The sequence below is a fragment of the Mus pahari genome, chromosome 2 (assembly GCF_900095145.1).
Source record: "Mus pahari chromosome 2, PAHARI_EIJ_v1.1, whole genome shotgun sequence".
Taxonomy (NCBI): domain Eukaryota; kingdom Metazoa; phylum Chordata; class Mammalia; order Rodentia; family Muridae; genus Mus; species Mus pahari.
In genome coordinates this window covers 103,759,997-103,782,356 of record NC_034591.1, presented here as the reverse complement: position 1 = coordinate 103,782,356, position 22,360 = coordinate 103,759,997, and the positions used below count along the sequence as shown (strand labels likewise).

The following is a 22,360-nucleotide window of genomic DNA, read 5'->3' as shown; positions in this document are numbered from 1 at the left end:
ACACACACACACACACACACGCGCGCGCACCTTGCAGAGGATCCAAATACAAATCCGGGAGAGGCATCACCAAAAATAGCAAAGTTCCCTCCATCAATCAGAAAGCCACAGTGTAAGCTTGAACAGTTCTGTTTTGTGCCTTTCTGCCAGAGTCAGCTTTAATTCTGGAAAGATTTGGGAGCAGAACCCCACCCTGGCCCAGGGAGGGTGTGACACGCAGAAGTGCTACCCACAGCTGGCAGGATCTGAGGTCTCTGGCAGAGCTGAGGCCTCAGAGAGAGAGAGAGAGAGACTGCTCTGTGCTCACTTTTTGCCTCACTCTGTGGAGGAAACCATACTGCTTTTCTTGTGACTGCTTCTACAGCCAGAAGGACAGGGCCACATCACATCCCTATCCTGCTCTGGGGCGAGAGTTGCTCAGCAGGACAGCAGAAAGCCTGCACAGGCTGAAGCCCTTCCCTCCTGCTGTGTGCCTGAGCCCGGGAGCAGAGATGGACTTGAGGTGTCTTTTCTCTGCTTCCTACCTTGTTGGTATTGACAGTGTGTCTCCCTAAGCCTGGACCTCACTGACTGGGCTAGGCTGACTGCTCAGTGAGTCCTAGGAGTCCTCCTGCCTCCATCCCTGGAGAACTAGAGTTACAGACTCACTGCCATGCCTTTTTCTCTTTTATTATTATTAAACACTGGTGCTTGGAGATCCGATCTCAAATCTCCATGCTTGCACACCAAACACTTTGCCCACTGAGCCATCTCACCAGGCACCGTCCTGTATTTTTTAAATGCTTTATTTATTTTTATTTTATGTGCAATGGTGTTCTGCCTGCAGGGATGTCTGTGTGATGATGTCAGATCCTCTGAAACTGGAGTTGTAGACAGTTGTGAGCTGCCATGTGGGTGCTGGGAATTGAACCCAGGTCCTTTGGAAGAGAAGTTAGTGCTATTGACCACTGAGCTATCTCTCCAGACACCCTACTATACTTTTTAAAACTTTTTTTTTTTTCTTTTTGAGACAGGGCTCTTGTAGCCCAGCCCAGAATGGCCTTATTATGTAGCTAAGGATAAACTTGAGTTTCAAATCCTCCTGCCTCTATCTCTGAAGCGCTGAAGTTAGAGGCTTGAGCCACCATGCACAGTTTTTAAAAACAACTTTAAAAGTTGAATATGGGCCGGGCACTGGTGGTGCAAGCCTTTAGTCCCAGCTCTTGGGATTGTGAGGCAGGTGGATTTCTGTATGTTTGAGGCCAGCCTGGTCTACAGAGTTTCAGGACAGCCAGGGCTACACACCAAAGAAACTCTTTCTCAAAAAACTAAACCAAGCCAAACCAAGCAATGACAACAAACACCAACCCCCCCTCCCCCCAAAAAAAGATTGAATACGGATAAATAATGATTGCATGTATCTGGGATACAAAGCAATGCTGTACTTTAGAAATTTATAGTGAGTACATAAATGGAGTTACTTGGCATATCCATCACCCCAGCCTCTTCACTTTTCTTTATGGTGAGAATATTTAAGATTTCCTCTCAGTGAGTTTGAAGCAGGGGATGATTTTTGTCCCATTCACCGCACCGTATGACGACTCCTCCCTTCACTGATGCGTTGGAGACTTTTGGCCATCGACCCTCCCTCCTCCCCAGACCCCCAGCTCCAGAAACCACCACCGTACTCCCTCAAACTCTCTTCCCTTTGCCTCCACTTCCCGGATGCTGGAAGACACCCGGTGCAAGTCCCCAGGCCCTGTGATCTCCCTGAGTGATCACAGTCCACGTGCACTGTGGGTGGTCCCCAGCTGGCTTATCTCACGTAGCACGACTCTCCTCTCTCTGGTTTGTTGTCAAAGGACCACATGGCCTTTAAAGGTAAAAAGCAACCCAGACGTGGATTTCCCACTTTCTCTTTGTCCTCCACTCGCTGATGGTTAGGTTGATTGTATAGTTGGCTGCTGTTGAGTAGTGCTGCTATTGGGTTCTGTTCAGTTTTATCCTTTGGTGGGGGTGGTGTTAGGAGTGGCCCGAGCTTCACACAGGTGGGTGGGCAAGGGCTCTACCCCAGGACCGCTCCCCCAGTCCTAGGCTTTTTAAGGATTTACTTATTTTTGTTTCACATTTAAGAGTATTTTGTTGGGCTGGTGAAATGGCTCAGTGGGTAAGAGCACCCGATCGCTCTTCCGAAGGTCCAGAGTTCAAATCCCAGCAACCACATGGTGGCTCATAACCATCTGTAACAAGATCTGACGGCCTCTTCTGGAGTGTCTGAAGGCAGCTACAGTATACTTACATATAATAAATAAATAAATCTTAAAAAAAAAAAAAAAGAGTATTTTGCCATGCCGGGTGTGGTAGCACACGCCTTTAATCCCAGCACTTGGGAGGCAGAGGCAGGCGGATTTCAGAGTTCGAGGCCAGCCTGGTCTACAGAGTGAGTTCCAGGACAGCCAGGGCTATACAGAGAAACCCTGTCTCGAAAAACAAAAACAAACAAACAAACAAAAAAGAGTATTTTGTCTGTGTACTTACTAAGTGCATGTCTGGTGCCTGGGCAGACCAAAGAAGGGAGTCAGATCCTCGGAACTACAGTCAAGGACAGTTGTGAGCCACTATGTCGGTATTTGGAACTAAACCCAGGTCCTCTGCAAGAGCAGCAAGTGCCATAATTACTGAACTCTCTTCTCTCTTCAGCTTCCTCCCCGGGGCCAGTTTTAACTTTAAAAATTGTTTGTTACATTTTGCTTGGATTTTTGAGGGGTGGGGGGTACATGCCACATTGTGTGTGAAGGTCACAGGACAAGCTTAGCATGTCAATTCTCCCTCTTCACCATGTGGATTCTAAGGCTTGGACTCAGGTCACGGGGCTTGACAGCAAGTGCCTTTACCAGCTTAGTGATCTCAGCAGCCCTAGTTTTAGCATTTTTGAGGGACCTCCGGGTCACTTCTCATGACTGATGAGCCAACTGACATCTGTACCCCCAGTGCACAGGGTTCCCCTTTCTCCACACCTCCTGCTCCCCACTCTCTTACTTACATTCAAACAGTTCTATTCTCCTGACTCACCAGGATTTTGTAAAGAAAGATGGGATGACTTTAATCTCATGGGGGAAGAGCATGAAATAGGTATGCGAGCAGACTTGGTGACACATGCCTTTAGTACTCAGGAGGCAGAGGCAGGTGGAGCTCTGTGAGTTTGAGGCTAGCCCAGTCGACATAGCGAGTTCAAGGACAGCCAGACTATGTAGAGAAACCCTATCTTAAAAAAAAAAAAAAAAAAAAAAAAAGAGCAGGTATCTATTTTCCTCTGATGAAGTACCCTTGTTTTGAGCCTAAGACTTATGATTGCTAGGATGAGAGGGGACACCAAGTAAGCTTTGGAATCTTGGGGTTAGCACATAATGGCCTGTGGCTTGTCATCCATGGGGAATGACCAGGATGGTGCATGTGTGGATAGATTGTGAGAGTCCCTGGTGACAGACAAGAACTAGAGATTGGTACTGATGGGTTTCTGCACGAGATCAGCATGTGCCTGGCACAGTGTACCTACACCTTCCTAAAGGAGGACTGTGAAACTAAGGGACCTGCCATAGGTCTTTGAGGGCTTATGATTCCAAAATCACCCCAAATTGATTAGGAAACATGATATAACCCAATGAAAGAGCCTCATTGTTGACAGTCTCCCTTTAAGTGACTGTAACACTGAGGAGACACGATTTTACCCATGATGCTGTGGGAAAGCCATGTGGGCTTTTGGGTTTTACAGAGTCAGTTTGCTTTCCAGTGGGTGTTCAAGTAGGAGGCAAGGACAATAGGTTCCCAGAGGCAACTGCTAGTCTAATGTCATGTCTTTGGCTATAAAATGCATGCTATTTTATTGAGGTATGATATTCATATCAGAAAATGCACAGATCATACATGATTAGGGATTTTTATAAAGGATTTTTTTTTAAGGACACATTTTAAGGAAATGGAGACATAGCTTGGCTGGGACCAGAGTTCGGTCCTCTGAATCCAGGCCAACCAGCTGGGCGTGGAGGTGCCTACTTAGAGGCAACAGGAACTTGGCAAGCTCTAGGCCAGTGAGAGATTCAGTCTCAAAAGACAGGATGCTTAAGAAGGAATGACACCCAAAGTTGACCTTTGACCTCCATACTCACATGTATGCACATACCTACATGCATCCATGCACCCAAAAGAGCACGTATGTGCACATGGACACATACACAAAAGCTGAGGTAAAATACATATAAATTGAATTAGTTACCGTGTCTAAGTATAGACTCACATTATTTTTGCAGCCATTGCCAGCATTTATCCACAGAACTCATTTCATCTTGTAAGTCTGCAGCCCCATCTTCATCAGGGAAGCTGTGAGTAGATAGTACGTGACGACAGACATGTAGAGGGGAAGTTCACTGCGAGACAATGACCTGCAGGTTTACCTTGGCCTGACAGCAGCCATCTTGCTTGCATCTAACCACCACGATTACCCCTGAGTAGCTCTGGTTGGTCTCTAACCTCTCCTTTCCACGTGGCTTCCTAGCTTACAGCCAAACAAAAACCATTTAGGTGATGATGGAGGGGGGCTTTACTACCACCAGACTCTGGTGCCAGGACTTCCTGTCTCTTTGATATTTGCTTAGGTAAGGTAGGTTCGTTCTGGGTTGGGTGGAGTCCCTTTTGTCCTAATGCCTGACAAAAAGAGCCACCTGGCATTGCTGCTGGGTAAAAACCTCTTCTATCACTAAGTGCCCAGAAAGTTTCACTCTGAACAATCTTGGATCTGTTTCATTTGGTGCCACTGTTGTGTAAAGCCAGTTCTCACATATGGGCCAGATTGTTCTAGAACAAATAGTAATAAATAGTATAGAGAAACGTTGTCAGGTTCACAATGTGTTTACCATTCTAAGAATTTGGGGTCATAGCTTGATTACTCTCCATATTACTAATTCTTGATATTGGTTCTATGTAGCCCGTGAGGAAACTGAAACATGAGAAACTACACCTTGGCCCATATATAGGAAGTATGTATATAAAGATTATAAGAACAAATAGTTCCCAGGACCCCACCACTTTATTTTGGAGGGAAGATGGGATGAGCTTTAAAGAGAATTCTGTTCTGAGTGGCTATGATGGGGAAATTTTGACTAAATTATAGGTTAGCTAGCTTCCCTCTCTGCCCTTGGATCTGGACTTCTCATCGGAAGGACAGCACAGGCTCTCTGGTTATAGGGTCCGCCTATGCTGCCCACAGTGAGTCAGCACAGAGCCTTTGAGCTACTGTGAGCACTCTGCCATCATTTGCTGTAAGTGACGCTGTTTACTGCCTGCAAATAAGGTCCGGATGCTCCCTAAAGTTCTCTGTACCTCAATAATCCAACCTGGCAGGAATTTATTTTCTCTGGAACCCACCCACCCCCCTTTTCTATTCCTGTTTCCTCTTTTAAAAGATTTATTAGCTGGGTATGGTGGCTCATGCCTTTGATCCCAGCACTCAGGAAGTAGACACAGGAAGAGTTCTGTGTGTTGGAGGCTAGCCTGGTCTACATAGAGAGTTCCAGGACACCCAGGGCTGCACAGCGAGACCATGTCTCAAAAAGACAGCAAAGATTTATTTACTTCTATGCCGGGCGTGGTGGCGCATGCCTTTAATCCCAGCACTTGGGAGGCAGAGGCAGGNNGATTTCTGAGTTCNAGGCCAGNCTGGTCTACAGAGTGAGTTCCAGGACAGCCAGGACTACCCAGAGAAACCCTGTCTCAAAAAACCAAAAAAAAAAAAAAAGATTTATTTACTTCTATTTTATGTGTATGGGTGTTTTTACCAGCATGTACGTGTGTGTACCAAGTGCATGCAGTGGCCACAGAGAACAGAAGAAGGTGTTGGATCCCTCAGAACTGGAGTTACAGATGGTTGTGAGCCATCATGTGGGTGCTGGGAATAGAACCCGGGTCCTTTACAGGAACAAGTGCTCTTAAGTGCTGAGCCATCTCTCCAGCCTTGTATTCCAGTCTCCTTTGTGTGCAGTATGCGTGGCAGGCAGTTTGGTCTGAAATAAGGAAACCCTGTTAGTTCTAACTGAACCACACAAGAGTTGTGTTTTAAGCCTGGAGGGCACAGCCATGATAGCGTAAAGTCTGGGCTTGAAAATTTGTATTATTTCCTTTGTCTGCCCTATCAAAGGCTTTGCGTGAAAGCCCCTAGTGCTTCCTGTTCATAGCAAAATCCAGAAGAGCTATTTCTGGTGATCCTGCTGGTGTCTGCCTGATACGCTTCAAACTACAGACACGGGGCAAACAGCCAGTGGAATCACTGTGTCTGACCCCACAGACTCTGGGGTCAGACTAACCAATGGCATCGTTCTCCTGTGTGTGTGTGTGTGTGTGTGTGTGTGTGAGAGAGAGAGAGAGAGAGAGACAGACAGACAGACAGACAGACAGACAGACAGACAGAGACAGAGAGACAGAGACAGAGAGAGAGAGAAGCTCAAATTTTGTTATGTAACTCAGCTGTATCTAACTTTCTATCCTGTATAGGTCTCCTAAGTACCATGGTTATTCCTGTGACTATGGGTGTGGTTACTGTGTCCAGCACTTGCAAATTATGGTTGGCTCAGCCCTGACCTCCTCGCTTGCATGTGCAGGATGCCAGGCCCTGTTCTGTTCTAAGGTGGGCACAGAATGTGCCTGCTGGGATTCTGTGGCCTCATCTGGCAAAGGCATGTTGCCAACTATGAGTCAGCTCCAAGGGGCATTATCCCAAAGGCTGGATGGCTGAGCCTGGACAGGGATGTGGCGGTTAGAAGTCTGCTTCTGGATTTGCACCGCACCATCTTCTGCTGTCGACTGGCAGCCAGCCTTTTGCCAGATTAAGTGTGCTCCAGTTTCGTGCAGTTCATCTGGGCAGAGTATTTTTCTAATTGTTTTAGCTTTTACATCCAGTTTGCTAAAGAAAAGCAAATAAACAAACAACAACAACAACAAAACAAAATAAGAAAGCATCTGATATAGCAAGGAAAGTGTCAATGTAAAGTTTTGGGTTTTTAAAAAAAGATTCATTTTTCAACATTTTAATTGTGTGTGTGCATGTTGTCTGGGTGGAGACAGGGTGTGTGTGCAAATGGCTACAGATGCCTATGGTGACCTTAGGTGTCAGATCCCCTGGCGCTGGAGTTACAGGCTGTTGTAAACCTCCTGACGTGGGAGCTGGAAACCAACTTTGGGTCTTCTGCAAGAGCAATATAAGCTCTTAGCTGCTGAGCCATCTCTCCAACCCTAAAAACTTAAAGTTTGTATCCCATTATTATTTTAAAAGCTTCTATAATTGAAATCTGCCTTTAGTCTTAATTTACATGTGTGCACACTCATGTATTGACATGGTGTCACATAGAGAACATGGGATCTGAATGAAGACCTTTTCGTTCCCGTGTAAGTGACCTGGGACCCCATGCTTAATTTCCCAACAGTGTAAATGATCACACCCACTTCTCTGGATGCAAGGGACAAACGATATGGCCTTGATAAAATGTCTGATATAATGCAACTTAATATTCATTTTAAAATAAACTCCCTTTTGCTCAAGAGAACAGAGTGTGGAGGAGCAAGCTTATTACTGTGGGACAGCTGGAAGCTGGGAGGTGACGCTGGAGAAGGTTGAGAGTCCTCACCAGGAAGTGCAGTGAGGTAATTTTCAATGGCCTTCAGGATTTTTGCTTTAATGATAGATTACTCTTGAACAGATAAGGCAGGCGTGATAATGCTCCATTCTGAAGGGTGTAGTGGTAAAAGTTCAAGCCCTCACAGAGCAGACGCTCCTTCAGAGAGCATTGACAGAGTGACTGCACGCACGGGCCGCCTCAGCGAGACTCCCATCTGTTTTGGAAGGTTCACTCAGTGGTTTTCTTGCCACTGTCTGAGAGGGAGAGAATCGGCTTTCTCTGTGAGTTAAAAGGTAGAACACTTTGTTGTTGTTTTTTGTTTGTTTGTTTGCTTGCTTGCTTGCTTGAGAGAGGGATTCTCCGTGCAGCCCTAGAACGGGCTGTCCTAGAACTCCCACTGTAGACCAGGCTAGCCTCAAACTCACATAGATACGCCCATCTCTGTAATGGGATTAAAGGGGCTGTGCTACCACCACCCAGGTAAAACAATTTTTTAAAAATTTCACCACCACCACTGCCACCACCACCACCACCAAAATGGTGCAGCCAATGAGAACTCCAAAGGTCTCCATAGCACAGCTCAGAGCTGTTGAGAAAAAGGGAGTGGTGGAGAGAAAGAGTCTGAAGCATGTGATGGGGAGCACAGGCCTGGGAATGTCACTAGCTACGTTTACAGAGTCTGTTACAATAACCCCCGCTGGGTCCTATTTGAAGCTTATGCCTGGGGAAACTGAGGCAAGACATTTAACAAGGTAAGGAATGAGCTAACATGCAGGGCCCAACCAGTTTTTCTGACAACCACCTAGGCCATGTTGCTTTGACCAATGAATATTTTTAACTTTGCTTCTTAATACAACATAGGACTTATGTTAGTCCATTTTTTGTTACTGTGGCAGTCCAGTTGATTTCAGACAGGACGGAGGAAGCTGGGCTCAGCAGCCCATGCCACAGCCCTTAGATGGCTGAAGCAGGACTGTCCAGAGTTCAAGGTCAGGGTGGACTCCATATTCTGTGCATGCCTGGGCTCTAACATGAGATGCCCCTCCCCCCACTCACTAAAACAAACAAAACCCAAGAAAACTAGCAAACTCAGACCAAACAAGATGAAGTCAGGGCTTTATCCGTGTCTGGCTATCAGCTGACTGCTGACCTGAGGTTACACGGTGTCACTAAGCCTCAGTTTTTGTCTCAGGTGATGAGGAAGATGAGGAAGAGTCCTCAGGCTGTCAGGAACATGAGTTCAGATGACATGGAAAGCCTGTGTGCTCCATGTTCCCAAGGAACATGAGTTCAGATGACATAGAAAGCCTGTGTGCTCCGTGTTCCCAAGGCTCCCTCTGCTGCTTAGACAATGGAGACATTCGAATGGAGTCCAAACCTTGACAGAAGTGTGAGGAGAGCAGAGATGGGGCGGGATGTTAAATCATATATAAAATAACGGCTTCTCAGTCTGTTAGCGAAGGTTAAGTGTAAGCTGTATGTGAAATGTGTGTCTTGGGGGTGAAGGACTGATACTGTTATTGTTTCCCATGGCCCTATAAGTAAGTGTGTAAGTTTTAGAAAAATTGTGTGGGGACCTCAAGTGCCTTCCTCAATTGCTCTCCACTGTATTTATTGAAGCAGTGTCTCTCTGTCTCTCTTCTCTCTCTCTGTGTCTTCCTTTGTCTCTGTCTGTCTGTCTGTCTTTTGCTCTCTTTCTCTCTCAACCTGCGGCTTGCTGCTTCCCAGTGGTCTGGCTAGCCAGCTTGCCCTGGGATCCCTGTCTCTGTCTCCAGAGAGCTGGAGTCACAGACAAACCACCATGCTCACAGGACTTCTGTCTGGGTTCTGGGAATCTGAACTTCAGTCTTCAGGTTTGCATGACAACTCTTTGTCCACTGAGCCCTCTCCTTATCCAAGTTTTCCTGCTTGTTAAAGTTTCTGTCTGCTGGAGGGGCATCAGCAGCTAGGACTGCATCTGGGTCTGTGGGCACCTAGCTAGGGCTCCACCTGGAACAATGACCTCAATAGGCTTCACTCAACTCGGGTGTTGAACTCAGGACCTCTGGAAGAGCAGTCAGTGCTCTTTGCCACTGAGCCATCTCTCCAGCCCCAATGCGGGTGTTTTTACATTCACATTCACCTAACTTAAACATCCTGCCTTTGATGAAAGGTTTGGAAATGCCTGTGTCCCCAACTCAAACCTCATCGCTCCATCAAAACTTGCCTCATGAAAGACATAAGTTCCAAGAAAAAGAGTAGACACTCACTGCCACTTTCCAATGTCATTGGCAATTTCAAAAGTCTTCCTACTTGGGTGTGGTCCACCCACATCATCCACTAACCCCGAGGACCAGAAGTTAAATCTGTCCCTACTGGGTGTAAAATGAAACTGTGTTCCAGCAAAGAGTGAGTCACTCACATGTGACTCAGAGACTCGAGAATATTCCAGAGTTAGAACAGAGTACAAAGAAGTCCATGCCCGAAAACGACTCAGGTTGCCTGTCCTGGGGTGTGGGTCAGTGTCTGGAATCTGAGTGGAGGTCCCAGGGTTAAGGTGGGGTCTCATAGATACTGTGTTCACCAGAAGTTCTGCCCTTGTGATAAATATGACACCCGAGTCAGCATTCAGCTCAGTGCAGTGACACTGCATTGACAGGGACACAGTATGGCCACTAGTGGGGTGGTGCACATTAACCCTTCCAGATGGCAACCTGGGAAATGAGAGAGATGTGTCCATGACCTCCCAATATTTCCTTGTGAGTCCCCGCTGGTGAATTATTTCTGTAGATGTATGTAATCTTCCACGAAGCAGGTGACTCATGGACAGCTGAATTTCCTTCCTGAAACTGCGGTTCGTGTCAGTCTCATATAAACATTCTCCCAGTCGCTCTAAAGCAGTATGCTTTCTTTTTAAGACATGGTCTCAATGTCCAGTCTACCCTTGGAGATCCTTCCACCTCACCCACCCAAGTGCTGAGATTACAGGTGTGCACTACCACATCTGGCTTAAACCATACCTCCAAAGCTCTCCTGTGTCACACCCTTTATGCATGTGACATTTGTACACGGTTAGGAAGTGGAAACCACTCCACACATGGCTCTGTACATCCCTCGGAGTTTCAGAGGATTCTGAAAGGATGGGTCACCTCCCATTGCCACTTTTCATCTGAGACAGTCCTGATGCTTTGGGGGTCATCTGACTTCCCCAGAAATACATTTGCAATATCTCAGAGTAAAACCTGGGGCCCCATTGCTTGTTATTTTACCCTCTTTGTCAGAGCAATGTTTTTAAAACTCCAACATAATTTTGAGTCATTGTAAATACAGTTCAATTTAAGGAATCCTAGGCAGGCCCTCAGAGAGAAAGGTCCAAGACATGCAGGCAGCTGAGAACGCCATCTGTGGCACTCACTGAGCGGCACTGGGCAAGGAGACTTTGTAGTGAAGCTTTGGGAGGCAGGACCCTCTGGGGTTGGGAAGATGCCTATAGAGATGTAATAGTTCTGGCCCAGGACTTGAGAGCAGTCCATCATCGAGTGGAAGGCAGCCAGAGCATGAGGCAGTGTATCACTCAGAATCTGCAGTCAGGAAGCAGAGAGAGATGAACACTGGTACTCAGCTCACAGTCTCCTTTTCACTCAAGCCCAGGACCCCAGCCTAGGGGATAGAGCTGCCCACAGTCAGGATGCGTCCTCCCCCTCACTCAGTGCAGCCTGGAAACTCTCGCACAGGTGTGGTCAGATGTTTGCCTCCAAGGTGACTCTAGATCCTGTTAAATTGACAGTCAGTGTTAAGCACCAAACTTTACTGTCTGCTGTTCTTCCCCCTTGTTATTCCCAAGAGCCAGTGTGGCCTTGCTAGGAACCTAACGCTGTTAGAAAGCAGGCTGGTGGCCTAATTTCACACACATTATCCACAGCCGTGAAATGGACTTAAAATGCATGTCTGAGACTCTGCCCTTGTTTTCTATCTTAGTAAAGTATTCCTGGCTCCTTGAGTGTAGAGTTCCAGAGGCGTGTGTGGCTCTGGCAGTCTCCCCACTTCTTGTGGAGGAGGAAGCAGTGGAAAAGGTTCCTAGTCCAGGTCCTCCCTTTTGGAAGGTGTCCTTCCCTGCCCCTCAGTTGATGTTTCTTCCTAACTTAAGTGGTAGCAGCAGCAGCTGGGCCGAACTGGTGGAATCACCCTCTGGGAGGGAGGATGTGCTTCTGGATGCCTCGGGTGGCACGGAACAGGGAGGGTGGCAGGAGACGGCTCATGACTTGCTTTTGCCTTCATCTATACTTGTTTCATTCACCTTTTTTTTTTTTTTTTTTTTACTTTTAATTACATATTTATTTGTTTGTTTTGACCATTCGATGTGTTTGTGTGTGGGCACACATGTGCGGTAAGTGTGTTGATCAGAAGCCACCTCGTGGGAATCCGTCCTTCCCTTTGGCCATATGTGTCCCAGGGATAAAACCGAGGTCTTGAGGCTTGGCAGCAAGCCCCTTCACCCGCTGAGCCTTCTTGCTAGCACTCACTCGCCTTACAGTTAAATAATCACTGAGAAATGTCCTCTAGGCTGGGGATGTAGCTCAGTTGGTAGAGTGCTTGGCTAACATTCGAGAAGCTCTGGGTTTAATCTCCAGGACTCATAAGTTAATCACAGTGGCGCATGCCTGTCATCCTAGAATGTCAGAGGTGGGAGGAGCATTGGAAGTTCAAAACCATCCCAAACTGCATAAGGCCAGCCTGGGCTAAAAACCCTGAGTTTAAATAAAAGGGACATTTGGTCTCTTTTTGTCCTCCTAGAAGCAGGGGCTCAGCTTAGCGATGGGCATATGGGAGGGCGACTGTCCCAGTTTCCATGAAGCCAGGCTCATGTGGCTGTCATACCCGGGACTCAGTGCGTGCTGTCAGTGAGTCGCAGAGTCGTAGTTGTGCTCTTTGCTGTTGGTCTTTACATGGAGAGAACGAGTCCCTCCGGGTCGTTGGGGCTCATGGTGGGTTCTCTGCGGCCCACTGACATGATGAGTCTGTTCTCAGTGTCAGCGGGTTCTTGGCCCTGCCCTCCTCCTCCTCCATGTTAAGTCTGTAGAGCAGAGTTCTCCTCAGTGCTTCATCCATCCAAGAGAACCTTTCTCCAGAGGTGGCTCTGAGGTCACTCTGGAGTGTGGTGCAAGAGCCACCTGTGAAGAGACTCACGTGATTTACTGTGAAATAAGACTAACAGGAGACCTTCCTACACAGAAATGCAGGAAAAGGTTGACTCAACACTCCAGACCCCATGGCTTACTTGGTGGTGGGAAGGGAAGGGCTTTGGGAGCAGGGGGGCATCTAGAAGGTTTACATGATTGACTTTGGAAATCTCAAGCTGGGAAGGGCCGAGAGGGTGGGAGAAGGCTAGAGAGACTGGGCTCTGAGAATGTTTCTGACAGCCCACAGTTAGGGGGACTCAGCCCAGCAGTTGAGTGTAAGCCTCTAGATGTGGGGGTGGTAGGTTCCCACCCCAAGCAATTCCTCAGTTCTTTCTTGACTCCAAATAAGAATCCTATACCTTAACCCACTCCCAATACTGTTAAGGGCTAAAGACGCTAAAGACTGCCCAGTTCACGTATCACCTTCTAGCCCAGGAAATGCTTCTGGCCCACAGGCAGTAAACCAAGGGATCCCAAAGCTCCCATGTGTTTGACTGTGGGAAGGGCTTGCAGAACTCAGGCCAAGAGTTTGCTGAATGAATCATGAGCACTTTATAAAAGATGAACCTCAGAAGCAGGCACAGAGGGCAAGCATAGGGGAAGGGACAGAAGTTCCCATGGTCCCTTGCTCCCTTCCCTTGTGTGGATATCTTATTATGAACACACTAGTTCATTTCTGCCTCAGAGTGTTTGCACACCTGTTCCCTCCACCTGGAAGAGTCTCTGTTGGAACTGGAGCAGCTGCTTGTGCCCTGCATTGGATCCTCATTCAGCAGAGCTGGGTATATAGCTCAGTGGGCAGGACATGGACCCAGCACTCACTAAGCCCAGGGTTTAACCCTCAATACCAGATAAACGGGGCATGGGCATGCATGGTGTTGCAGGCCTATAATCCCAGCACTCAGGAAGTGGAGCCAGGAGGGGATAGATAGATAGGTAGATACATGCATACATACATACATACATCAATAGATAGTGTTCAGCCTGAGCCTGAGTACTTCCTTCAGCTTGGATGGCCTTTCTTCAGAGGTCTGGGCTATGCTATTGGGATCTGCTCCTTCTTGGTACCCAGATCATAACAGCATCTATGTTAAAGACAACATAGCGATGGTCCAAGGTCAATGGATCCTGATAGGTTTTGCTTATGATCCTGGAACCAGGCCAGAGTCCAGACCAAAGACGGCCAAATGCCCACTCTGCAGCACCTGGTTACTTAAAACCGGAAGAAGTTAAAGGAAGGGATGGATGTACAGGAAAGGGAAGTGCGATACAAGGACAACCTGATTGGTCACAGCTCTCATCTGACTTATCAGAAGATGGGTAGAACAGCTGCTGCTTGTGATGATTGGCTGAGAGTCAGCAACTTGTTACAAGAAGAGGTTTGGTTACACTTCACTATGGAGAAAGGTACCTTGTAGCCAAGCATGAGATGTTAGATAAACTTGTTCTCATTGAAATTTGAATTTCACACAATTGTTGCATACCAGGATTATGTCATCTTCCTCTCTTCCCCCTCCCCCTCACCCCCTTCTCTTCCTCCTCCTTCTCCACTTTGGCAGTTCTTTGAAAACCGCTGCAGAGGCAGAATCAGACCTTCAATCTCAGGAGTTTGCTGATCTCTGCTCTGTATTAATTTCCCTGTTATATTGTTATTTTACCAACATCTGAAATCATCTTTTTTTTTTTTTTTTTTTTGGTTTTTTTGAGACAGGGTTTCTCTGTATAGCCCTGGCTGTCCTGGAACTCACTCTGTAGACCAGGCTGGCCTCAAACTCAGAAGTCCGCCTGCCTCTGCCTCCAGCTAAAGGCGTGTGCCACCACGCCTGGCCTGAAATCATCTTTATTTTGTCCTGTCTATCCTGGTTGACCATAAGCTCACTGATTTATTCAACTATAGTTGAATAAATGAAGTCATAGCTCCATCAGCCCTAGCTAATAAAATATTACTTTCATCTTCATTTCATTTTTGGTGTGTGTGTGTGTGTGTGTGTGTGTGTGTGTGTGTGTGTGTGTGTTCCATCAGTGTGTGGGTGCCTTGCAGGCCAGAGAAGGGTATCAATTCTGTAACTGGAGTTACAGGTGGTTGTGAGCCACCCAACACAGGTGCTAAGAGCTGAACTTGGGTCCTCTGCAAAAGCAGTAGGCACTTGTAACCACTGAGCCACCTCTCCAGACCCTTGCTTTAGCGAGACAGGGATAATGCTTGGTTTTGTTGAGATAAGCTGTCATTTGAATTTTCTTTTAAAATGATTGGGTCCCAGGCAGCCCAGGTTGGCCTTGAGCTCACAATTCTCCTGCCTCAGACTCCTGAGTTCTGAGATTACAAGCATGTTCCACCCAGCTGATTCTGCATTTGTGACACGTTCCCAAACATTCTAACCACTGGTTCCAGGATGACTCTGTGAATATTGAGATGCCATGTCCAGATTAGACTTTTGCACTCATGCTTTTCTGATGCAGGAGGGGCAGTGGAAACTGAGAACATATGTGAATGTGTGAGGGATCAATGAGGACATATGTGAATGTGTGAGGGATCGATGTTGGGAAGTTCCTCACTCCTGTCACGTTGCAGGGACAAAATGAGGAATGAACACGGTCCAATGCTGGGTGGGCTGTCAAGACACACACAGACAGACATCTGCACATATGTATGCAGACCTACATGCAGACACACGCATGCACACAGATGCAGGTACACAATGCACATTGGTATGGAGGCACACACAGGATACAGCTGCATGCACACATTCAATGCACACGTTGGCACATGTGCACACATAGGGGGCCACCTTAAGTACCATGGTTTTCTGATTCAGATGTCTCTTCTTGCCCTGTTCTGACCTGCAGGAGTGTTTGACTCAGAACCTCTGTGTCCCGAGAGTCAGTAACACTTCATCCCAACAAGGCAACAGAACAGAGGTGTGTGTCTCCAAACAGAGGAGCAACCAGGAAGCACTTGGTTGGCATAATAAACTCAACCGCTCAAATCTTTTCTTTAATGATTAGCTCTGGCTCCTCCACAGGTGACCTTTTGATGAAATCATGTGTGCTTCCTCTTGGCCCATGGCACACATGGTACCCTGACTAATGATGAATACCCCATCCCCAGTCACAGTCATTTCTCTTCTGCTTTTTTCCCCACAGGAGCTTCTGCAGGTGTGACTGAACTCTGAACGTGAGCTACAGCATGGTGAGTGCCTCTCCCCACCTGGTGCCAGCCACAGGCAGGCACAGGATGTGTACTTAGGTGGCTTAAACAAAACTCTGTTTGCTCAGCAGTGGGCAGGAAGACACGATAAGGCAACCTTTGCATTTATCTGTCTGTCTGTCTCTTTCTCTCTCCTCCACTTTCTCTGACAGGATCTCTACATAGCCCTGTCTGTCCTGGAACTCACTATGTAGACTATGTTCATTTCAAACCCACAGAGCTCTGCCTTGCACCACCTTGCCAGGCCTTTTCTTTTCTTTTCTTTTCTTTTCTTTTCTTTTCTTTTCTTTTCTTTTCTTTTCTTTTCCTTTCCTTTCTTTTCTTTTCTCTAAACATCATTTAAATGTACTTCAAAGTGGTAGGTTGACCCTGAAAAAAAATTCACAGACTCCCTCACATTTCTAACATCCCGAGAATATAGAAACAAGTAATGGTTTTCTCTCTGCAAAGCGTAACTTTCCATCGTAGAACACTTAGGTGACCTCAGAGGAAAGCGTGTTCTACCACCCACAGGGGATCCCTTGGGTCGGCCCTCTCATCTTCTGCTCACCAAGATGGAGGTTTTCTTTTTATTTTGTGACTGGGAACACATGCCATTTGTGTGGATGTTAGATGACAATGTTGCGGAATTAGTTCTCTTTTGTCTTCACGTGGGTGCCAGGGATCAAACCCCGATCATCATGCCCAGACCGCAAGAACCCTAGATCACTGAGCCATCTTGAGCCAGCTCTAAGGGGTCCCCACTTGTCATCTGCCTCATTTACAGTTGTGGTTGGGTTTTCTTGGACTTGGTGATCTTAGTGATCTCTTTGACCCAGACTTGGGTCCCTTTGAGAGTAGCTCCTCTGGGCTGCCTTAGACTGGCCCATCTGCTCTCCTGGCTCAGAGGTTCTGAGTAGGGAGCTGGCTGAGTCTGAGTGTGGACCCTGACCTCTGCCCCTGAGCACTGCTCATCAGGACACCTGTGTGGCTGCGCCTGCCTGCTCTTCAGTGCCCAGCACTACTTGTCACCTTATATGCTGACCCTTCTCATCTCCCCATCTTCCCTGTTACTGTAACAGCAATAATATTTCCTCAGTTGTAGCATGGCTTCTTCAGTTCACTGGTTCCTTTCAGTGTGATTGTCTTAGTCAGGGTTACTTTTGCTGTGATACCACACCATGACTAAAGCAACTTGGGGAGGAAAGGGTTTATTTCACTCACAGTTCCGTAGAACCGGTCATCATCAAAAGCAATGAGTGCAGGAACTCACACAGGGCAGGAACCTGGAGGCAGGAGCTAATGCAGAGGCCATGGAAGAGTGGTGTTTACTGGCTTGCTCCTCATGGCTTGCAAAGCTTGCTGTTTTATAGAACCCAGGACCACCAGCCCAGGAATGGTACCATTCACAATTGGGTGGGCCCTCCTCCATCAATAATTAATTAAGAACATGCCTCAAAGCCTGATCTTATGGAGGCATTTTCTCAGTTGAGGCTCACTCCTCTCTGATGACTCTAGCTTGTACCAAGTTGATATAAAAGTAGCCAGCACAATGATGTTTGCTTTGCTGCCACAAGTTTTCCTGGCATGGATGGGCACCACCCCTCCCCATCATCCTTGAAAAGATAATTGTGCATTGTGCTCTAGAACTTAATCAATACAGGCACTCATTAGACTTACAAGGGAAAAAAGAAACCCCAACTTTTTCCCAGAACAAGAACAAGTTGTGTCGGATGTTGCTAGGTAAACGGACCCACCCTTGCAAACACCTCTATCGATTCCTCATCAGACATTAATCTTCATCTTACAACAGTGGCATCAGCAATGCACTGTAAACTTGAACTCGGTGTCTGAGAACCATCCAGAAACTTTCAATGCTGGAATTCCAAAGAACCTCAGGAAATGTTGACTCAGAAGCTGAGGTGCAGCTCAGTGATAGAGTGCTTGCTGTATGTGGAGCCCTGTCTGCCTTCGTTGCCACTTGGCCTGTGATCTCTGCCTTCCTGTAAGGACACCAGACTCATTGGGTATAGGCTGACCCTGCACTAGCACCTTTTCCTAATGTCCTGTTCACATCCTTACATCAGATAGAATCATGAGCACCTTCAGCTCGGTCCCACGCTGTTCTTGCCAGCTTATACAAATGCAATAGCTGATTTCAGCACCAACATTGGCTTCTATCAACAAGTAGTTTAAGAGAGAGAGATCAAAGAATCTCACTATTATATTTAATTTGGCCTCAGTTGTGTTTAGATGATAGTGATGATTATGATGGTGGTGGTGGTTGCCATGGTGATGATGGTGGTAACCATAGTGATGATGGTGATGATGGTGGTGGTAACCATAGTGATGATGGTGATGATGATGATGATGATGGTAACCATAGTGATGATGGTGGTGGTGTTGGCATCTTGTCTAAGTTTTTATTTTAACCTTTCCCTGGATTCCATGCTAAGTGCTTTCCCATCTTTATCCTGTTTCATTAATACAGCCACACTGTGAGTTTGTTTAGTTATTTTCAGTATACATGTGAGAAATGTGAAACCTCTCCAGAGCACACAGCTGCCAAGGGTTGGAGACAAGACTCTGGTCAGGTCTGCCATGCTTCCGTGCTGTGCTTCTGCGGTATATTAATAACTTATTAAGTGACAAAATACCAGAGAAAAGCTACTTAGTGGAGGAAGGTTTATCTAGCCTCGAGTCTGAGGGAATCCATACCATGGTGGAGAATCACGTCAGGGAGAGCTCAAGCTACATCTGTGTCAGGAAGCAGAGGGGAGAGAGCTGGATGCAGGCGCTCAGCTTTCTTGTTCAGCCCAGGCAGCTGTGGATGGTGCTGCCCACATTTAGGGTGGTCTTCCTCATAGGCATCTCTGGAAATGTCTCTGTGACATGATTCTAGATCCTGTCAGGCTGATGATATGACAGTACTAACTATTATACTCTGCTGTAGCAACTGCTGGCCACCTCCTCCGTCCCCCATTGTGGGTTTTCTTGCATCTCCAGGGTGACTCCTCTCAGTCACACTTGAAGGCCTGTCAGTATCTGCTGGATTCATCCAGTCTGAGAGAGCCAGGCCAGTCCCAATCCTGCTTCCTAAAAGACCAAAATGGCCTAGAGAGATGGCTCAATGGTTAAGAGCTCTTATTGCTCGAGAAGGGTCCTGAGTTCAGTTCCTAATACCCACCGCTGGTGGCTCACAGCCATTTCCAGCTCTGGCTCCAGAGGACTGGATGCCGTCTTCAGGACTTCCTGGGCACCTCCACACAATACACACGAATAAAGTTTTAAGTTAAAAGACAGAATGAAATCATGGATGACGAAACCCCTGATGTCAGCTTCTGGCCTCCACATGTACACACACGCACGTGCACATGCATGCACACATATGTTTAAACGTAGCTATCCTTACCAGGAAGAGTAGCAGTTGTCTGCTCGGCCTCCACCGGCCCTGCGGCCTCCTCCCTCCCTGGTTTGTGTATCTGTAGCTGCCCCTTCCTTTGAAGTTTTAGATCTAAAAGAGGAGCAACTTGATATTTCCCTCCCTGAAACTGAGTGCTAACATGAACACAGAGGTGGGTGAGAAGCCGAGAGAGAGGGCTCTCTTCTCTGGGACCTCCCCTCCCCCCACCGAGCCTGCCTGCGTCTAACTAACTTCCCAGCCTTTGGCTAATGGCCAATTCATACTCAATATTTTTGTCTTCTTTATCTCCACTTCCTCCCACCTGTGTCATTTTGAAGCAGATTCCAGATATCCTATCTTCTACCAGTGAGTCAGAGGATAAAGGTAAAATGTAAGCTGTGGTCTCAGCACCGCTATCAGACCAGAGAATCTTAGGACTGACTTCCTGTGTCGTAAAACATCTCTGTCCAGCTGTCCTGTCGTGTCCTCACTCAGATCCCTATCCAAATAAGGTTTGCCTCCATGAAAGGTGTGTGGTTGTGGTTGTGGTTGTTGTTGTTGTTGTTGTTGTGTTTGTTTGTTTGGTGTGGGGTTAGGGTTTTTGAAACAGGGTCTCTCTAGCCTAGGCTGGCCATGACAGGTATGTGGCTGAAGCCGGCCATGAACCCTTGATTTCCTGCTTCCACTTCCCAAGTGCTGGGATGACGGGCTTGCAGCACTGTGCGCAGCAGCTGGCTGCTGACATGTCTTTTTAACGTCTTGAACTTTGACCCCCTTCTACCTCTCTCTTCTGATCTCCCTTGCAGCTTATCGATTGAAGAAGCTGTGTCATTGGTTTGGCATTTCCTTGTGCATTATATTTATAGCAAATTGGTTTGGGGCTCTACAGACATGACCTTGACTGAATCCTTGCTTAATTTTCTTTTTCCTTTTTGAGAGACTGCTTTACAGGAGGTGCGGTGATTTCTTGTAGACAGATTCTTCTCGTGAGCTTCCAGCCCTTTCAAAGCTAGTGGCAGCCCTGGGTCTTTGGAATAGCCGTTGCTTTGTCTACAGTGCCCTCGCCCCCATCTCTTCATTGTTGTATGGCCAAATGCTTCAGGTGAACGAACGTCTCTTGTCCTAACTGGCAGTACTTTCTGCAGCCCACTGGGACCTAACTTGCTTGTTGGCACCTCCCACACCAGGCTGCTGATGGGACATGTGTTTCTTGGTGTGCGCGTTGTCTGCCTTCCTCAGAGAAGGTGGTGGCTCTACCAGAGTGAGACCCTCTTGTCCTGGCACCTGGGGCAGAACCTGGGTTTCAGCGGTCATCTGTCAGTCATGTCCTTTTCTGTGCCTTCAGGAAGCCAAAGGAGGAACCGTGAAAGCTGCTTCAGGATTCAACGCAACTGAAGATGCCCAGGCCCTGAGGAAGGCCATGAAAGGCCTCGGTAAGTACTTCTCTGGGTGTCCTGAGTGTGGTGTGTCACAGTCGTGAGGAGGGCACTGTGGGCACTGGGATTCACAAATAGGTCACCTTTTAGATAAACACAATGGGACATGGCTGAGGATGCAGCTCAGATGATAGAGTGCTGGCCTACCGTGCACAAGGCCCTGGGTTCACTCCCCAATGCTACAAAACGACAGCAAGCAAAGTGATGGTAACAGATTGTCTGCTCGAGGACAATTTGGATGGGAGAATGTGTTAACAGTGAGTTTTCTGCTACCATAACAAAATGCCCAGGATAATCATCTTAAAAAGGGAAAAGGGTCATTTTGGATCACAGCCCTGGGTTTTGTGGTTAGACAGTACATCAACAAGAAAGTTAGTTCATGTTATAGAGAATGGGGGGGGGGGGGGAAAGAGGGGGAGGAGTAAATGATTCATGTGTAATCTCCAAAGACCCAAGTGCCTCCCATTACGTCCTACCTCTTCAATGCTCCATCACCTCCCATTAGTGCCTCTGCTGGGGCCGCTACCATGACTGTGCAGCTGAGTCAGTAGACATGCAGATGGGGGTCGTATGTGAGCAGGCAGGGGGATGTCCCCCAGAGCAAGGCCCTGAAGTTCTCTTCCCGAGGGTAGGTCCAGTTGTACTAGACACACTGTCAGCCACCCTGGACATATTTCGTATGCCTGCTGGATATGTGGAGAGAGAAGTGTCCCCAACTCCTAGTTATCCTTGAGAATCTCTGAGATTTGGTAAAGACACTTAGCAATGAAACCTTGTTTCTCAGTCTTTCGATCTCAGAGCCATTTTCCTTATACTGTCTGCTGCTAACAGCAGTGGCCAGCGCCTCAGATCTCTGCCAGTCTCCACTGTATTCGCCTGAAGGTAGAGGCTTTACAAGGACCTATTCTTGAGAAGCAGGGCATGGGAGGTGAAAGGATCTAGGGAGGTGAGCTGACTTCTCCAGGCTGTCAGAACCAGTCAGTGAGGATTCTGGAAAAGAGCAGATGGGCGACCTCCAGCAATCAGACTCCACCACTAAGCACTGGGACCTCTGCCACCCAACTCTGAACGAATGTCACCCTGAATTCAGGCACCTTCTCATTTTCCTTTTTGTTGTGGTATGGGCTGCTGAGGTAAGCTATTGGAAGAGACAAGGACTGTAAAACCTAGCCCTGTCCATCAGCAGTCTGTGTGCGCTGATTGGTGCTAGTAAAGCTAAGAGTGCCTAGGAAGGCTGGAGAGATGGCATCTTGCCTCAGCAGACTCCTTCACACACACACACACACACACACACACACACACACACACACACTTTAAAATAAAATAAAATTTAAAAGTAAGAACTCTATGGGGGTCTAGGACTGTGACTCAGTTGGTACAGTGCCCTAACCTGCACAAAGCCCTGGGTTTGACCCCCAGTAAAGGTGAAGGATTAGGAGTTCATAGATGAAAACAGGCTCAGATGCATGGATCTGTGTTTAAAAAACAAATAAAACAACCCCCCCTAAACCTGTGGTTCACTGAGAGGAGCT

General features: G+C 47.3%; 1 protein-coding gene across 3 annotated transcripts in view; it reads left to right on the top strand.

The window, feature by feature from the left end:
- The window catches only part of Anxa4 (annexin A4), a 56,291-nt gene that overhangs the window by 11,775 nt on the left and 22,156 nt on the right, over positions 1–22,360 (top strand). For 2 of the 3 annotated variants that reach the window (XM_021190349.1, XM_029534952.1), the window contains exons 2-3: positions 15,947–15,992; positions 20,738–20,825. In XM_021190349.1, coding sequence (XP_021046008.1) covers positions 15,990–15,992; positions 20,738–20,825 — 91 coding nt within the window. In that variant the 5' untranslated portion in view covers positions 15,947–15,989. Of the gene's footprint in view, positions 1–15,698; positions 15,722–15,946; positions 15,993–20,737; positions 20,826–22,360 lie in introns of those variants that run through there. The other variant, XM_029534951.1, reaches the window with a different exon arrangement.